The sequence below is a fragment of the Paramormyrops kingsleyae genome, chromosome 15 (genome assembly GCF_048594095.1).
Source record: "Paramormyrops kingsleyae isolate MSU_618 chromosome 15, PKINGS_0.4, whole genome shotgun sequence".
Taxonomy (NCBI): Eukaryota; Metazoa; Chordata; class Actinopteri; order Osteoglossiformes; family Mormyridae; genus Paramormyrops; species Paramormyrops kingsleyae.
In genome coordinates, this window is record NC_132811.1 from 20,276,605 (window position 1) to 20,281,387 (window position 4,783).

At 39.7% G+C, this 4,783-nt stretch overlaps 1 protein-coding gene across 1 annotated transcript; it reads right to left on the reverse strand.

Annotated features, from left to right (window-relative positions):
* Positions 1-234: 234 nt before the first annotated feature.
* On the reverse strand, positions 235-3,780 carry eloca (elongin C paralog a). Its single transcript, XM_023794782.2, has 4 exons — positions 3,659-3,780; positions 2,503-2,538; positions 2,158-2,301; positions 235-872 (listed from the first exon to the last, which is right to left on the reverse strand). Exons 2-4 carry the CDS (start codon positions 2,504-2,506, stop codon positions 682-684), a joined length of 339 nt encoding a protein of 112 aa, XP_023650550.1. The 5' UTR covers positions 2,507-2,538; positions 3,659-3,780; the 3' UTR covers positions 235-681.
* Positions 3,781-4,783: the final 1,003 nt, after the last annotated feature.

Consider the following 4,783-nt stretch of genomic DNA (forward strand, 5'->3'; position numbering starts at 1 on the left):
CATGTTACATTTCGAATCAAACCCATTGATGTAAAAGACCAAAAATGAACAATACAACAGCGAGAGTACTTGAAGGAGCATGACATCATTGCAGTTTACCAGTGTCCCAGAAAATCCTGCCAAATCTTAAGGGGGCGAGAAGCCAGAAAACAAGAGGAGAAACAGTGTGAAGAACATACCCCACTTTCTGCAAATGCAAAGCAGGCAGACTCAGGTTCGAGACACCTTGGAGGGTACAGGAGTTTACTAATACTTTAATGGACATCTGCATCAGCTGCAGAAGCAGCAGCCATCTCCTAAGGGGTAACAGAAAGCATCCCTGCAAGCTGAAGCCCTATGAAACCACAGAAAAGGCAAAAATGCAGTCACTTTCAACCGATGCATATATACACAATGACACATGCCTCCATGTTTAATTAGATAATGCATATTTATATACAGGACAAAATTAATGTCTGCATTAACAGATGTTCATAACCTTTAGATTATGCATCATTTTAACTGAAGTAAAAAGCTGGTCAAATGGCTGAAGTCATTATTTTATACAACATGGAACTGTAAAGTATTTAAAGTATGTAACTCATTCTAAAATGGGTGAAACATACTGATGTATTCAGTGAATAAATTAGTAAAACAAGGAACATAAAAGCAAAGAAATATCCTCCGATCAGAACTTTTCTCTTAACAATCTAAGAAATTTGCGGCCATGAGGAGCTCCAGTGCGATCTCGGGGGCGATGGGGAATTCCGGGATTTCTGTCGAGCTGTTGGTGTATCGGACCTTGTAGGTGAAGTACATGCACACTTTGGAGAGAACATGAGAAGGGATCTCCCTGAAGTTGACTTCGTTGGTTTCATTTTCCGCAAACTGACCTGAAAGGGAAGCGGCCAGCAACACTGAACACAGGGACCTACAGCAGTCCCTCGCACACGGCGATGCCAGTGCCTCTGTGCCATTTCCCACAAGGGACTATGGGCACCACAGCCACACGTTCTACCACTCCTTTCTATAGAATCAAAAATATTTGCCTTTAAACTTTAGAATCCAATACATTAGTGTCTTCACCATACCAAGATGTGCAAGTACAATGACCCATAAAACCTACATAAACACATTATGAACCCGATCTGGCTGAAATTCTCACAGACAAAAATGCCTTAAAGACAGGAGAAAAATGCATGCATAAAAATACACAGTCCCAGGCAAATGTCTGGACACACCTGCTTTTATTATTCTCTCTTTTTAAGCTATGATATTCACATTATGGTAAAAGGCTTAGAGAAAATTAAGTAATACATATCAAATATTGCAACCACCAAGAGAAGTATTCAGCAATTCAACAGGGTAAAGGTAGTCTGGGCAAAATGTAAGTGAACGAATATGAAGTCCATTTAAACTATGGCACCTTAAATCCGACAAGTTACCCCGATAAGCCAGTAAACCCGCTTCGTAGTACAGGCCATGGCTCTATAGGGTTTAGACGGGGGGGCACTCCATCTCTTTCCCTTTTCACAAGATAATACTTACTGCATAACTTCAATGAGCGCTTAGGGTTGTTATTTGGGTGAAAAACAAATGATTTTCAGTAGGCATGTCCCAACATTTGACTGGTACTGTACATTCATATTTTACCCAAGTTTCATAGCAATAATACTGCTGAACTCGTTAAGAAAAGCAGGTGCAGCTCTGAGATAGGCAAGCTTAGGGCACTTTCCCACACATCACATTGTTATGCCGACCTGATTGCAGTTGAAGTCGGAGTCTCTCCATTTGTCAGTGCATACTTGATTTTTTTTTTTTTTTTTTTAACTGTTTTCTGAGTTTGTATCTTTTTTCAAGACTGCGGTTGTATTGTGTTTAGAGGCAGGCTGTTTGTATACGTGATCAACAATGAACATTTTTGCAAGTCCCACCCCAAACCACCAAAGTACCAAAAAAAGTACCTCAGTTGCTTTGGTACTTTGAGTACTGGAGTCACCGAAAAAGGGAACGCACTGAAAGTACAGTACCAGGCACAGTGGAAAAGCACCCTTAGAGCAAGGGGATTTTAAGGCGCCGCCTTCCCTGAATTTGACTGGCTAGCACCTATAGGACCGAATGTGTGTGTAACACTAAATGTTTTTCTTTTATGGCTCCCGCACAGTCGCAAAAGCTCACCTGGCCCACTCAGCATGGCTTTGATCGTGCCAGAGGTGAGGGCATGCTCACGCTTGACGATGAATTCATGTCCATCTGAAGAGATGAGTTTTACATACATAGCATCTGGCCCCTCACAGCCACCATAGATCTTTTCTTCTCCATCTACATAAAGTTTGCAAGAAAATGGATTAGAGGCAGTGCTGGAGCATGGTGCTCTTTCTCTGACTTTAACAACTACAAAAACAACACACATGGGAATATATTACAAATATCAATTATTAAAAAGTGAAAATGAATTGCCAATAGAAGTCCAGCGAAAAGTTCTCCATTCATAGCAGTAGTCAAGTAGCAACTTTCACTAACCCATTGCTTCTTGTGTGAGGGATGACCACTGTCTTCCTAAAAATATAAATGCAAATGATTAACCATGTCACCTACCAATTCAAGGAAAGGTTAGAACAGTATCTCTTGGAACTAAGTAAAAGGCTTTCCTTTTTAGGAGTCCTATAAGCAGGTGTAACATTCCTTTCCACCATCTTCCTTTCGCCAGAAGGTCTCATTAAGGGACTGAGTACAGGGCACTTCCCCCAAAGAGAACATAACACATACAAACCAGAACTTGGAGGCCAACCAGAATAACATTTTCCTGGCACCACATAAGACCATGAACTGTATACAATTATATACAGATCACCATGCAGCAACAACAGCAATATCCACCTGGGACCGGACATTCAGGCTGCACAATAGGACCAAACACCCAGGGTTTCTCTGTGCTTAATGGGTTCAGTATTTAGAGCATAAAACGCAGGCCTCAATGAATCTTAAGTAAATGTAAGAACAAAGCAACAACGCGGTGAACTAATACTTATGGCTGTACTTCTTATCCATTTTAGGTGCTAATTGTGTAACTTGATTTCAGTAATTATTAAATAGTGCGGTTTAATTTCCACAAACATCAAGTTACGGACCAGATGTCCAACCAACTGTCTTAACATATCACAGCAACAAGAAAGAGGAAAATCAGATTTAAAGGCGAAAAGTGGCCCGAAACGCATACAGACCAAGTTATGCGTAACGACTGCCTCCGCAACATGGGGTGCCGGGGTGCATCGACTAAAATGCTACCGGTAGCTAGCCTCAGCCTAATTATAAAACAGACATGCTTTGTACAAAGGTGGAAATGGGGACATCGGAAACACGACGAAAAGCACAGTCTGTCTTTCCAACGAAGCACGTACAATACAGAGTGCACTACACCGTATGTGACTTTAAAATTGGCCTGTAAAGTTACAGTAGTATATTATATTTAAATATCACTTTTTATATAAACACAGGCAGAAGTCTGGTGGCGAGGTTCTATCTTCGGGTGCAACCATGATTACGGTTAATCTGCTGGGAGACTAAAAAAACAACTTCAAATTTATACTATTCTAGAACCTACTGTTAAAATACAAAATAACAATAAACTCAATGAAATACGAGAAGTATAATTAGAGAACAGTTTAAAGAAAATTACCTCGCTACCAGAATTACCCAAAGTGACGGCTTCTTATCTGTCGGCCCGAGCTACCCGGAAGACCATCCGAGCGGTACGTCACTATTTACTTCCGTGTACAAAGACGTGAAAGGTTTGGTTCCCTGTTATTGCAAGATGCACGGTTCTTTTCTGTGCTTGTTTTCCATAACAAACTATCGATTCAAATATGATAAAGAATTAGCATTGGTTTAGTGATCATACGCATCCATCCAGATTATCGGCCTTCATAAGGTTAAAATAATGCTTCAAATACATTTTATTATTGTCCGTAATAGCTCAATCCATTTGACTTGTTTAGTGTCAATTTCACATATTCAATTAGCAAAATTGGCATCTATCTATCTATCTATCTATCTATCTATCTATCTATCTATCTATCTATCTAATCTATCTATCTATCTATCTATCTATCTATCTATCTATCTATTTTGTTGTGTATCCTGTAAATTGTTTTATGTTCGGAACTAAAATTACATGATCTTTTTTTCCCTTAGAGCACAGCTTAGGGCCAGCCGTCTTCAACTCGCAGGCGCACTGGCGCACACTCGCGTCCAGCCTAGTCACTATAGTTGGTCTAATTTGGATCTTGTTCTATGTTGAGTGTACATTAATGGTTCATCGTGTCGTCATTGCAACTTGGTCTCTATTCAAGCTGAATTCCCTGCCTCATTTAATTAAAGAACGTATTGTTGTCATTCTAGCCATAATTACATATAACCTGACATCTAATGTTAAAAATTAAAGATTTATTTTGGTAATTAAAATAACAGTACAAATGATGCCACAAAAGTTTGATGTCTTAAGATGCATTCCTTACACAGATCAAATCAATATTTCCTTCTATCTTGAGTCTGAGAGCATTGATTCACGGACACTCATCCCACGTTTGACAATGCAGTGATAGTTTATAGCTTACGTTTATATTTATCTGGGAAAGTATTATGACTAACGGCCATGTGCTGCTATTCTAAGGGACTGAGGTGTGGGTGGGCAATGATGTCAGCAGAACATACAGTACCTCATGTGATGTCCACGCTTTTTGTGGTTTCATTAGCTGGTGAGAAGACTGTGTAAAAATAAATAAAAACAAGCTTCGTTAACTAC

Bases quoted from the DNA above. Each gene is read 5' to 3' on its own strand.
- eloca (XM_023794782.2), bottom strand. The intron at 873-2,157 runs GTGAGCTTTTGC...CTTCCCTTTCAG, and splicing joins AGCCATGCTGAGTGGGCCAG to GTCAGTTTGCGGAAAATGAA.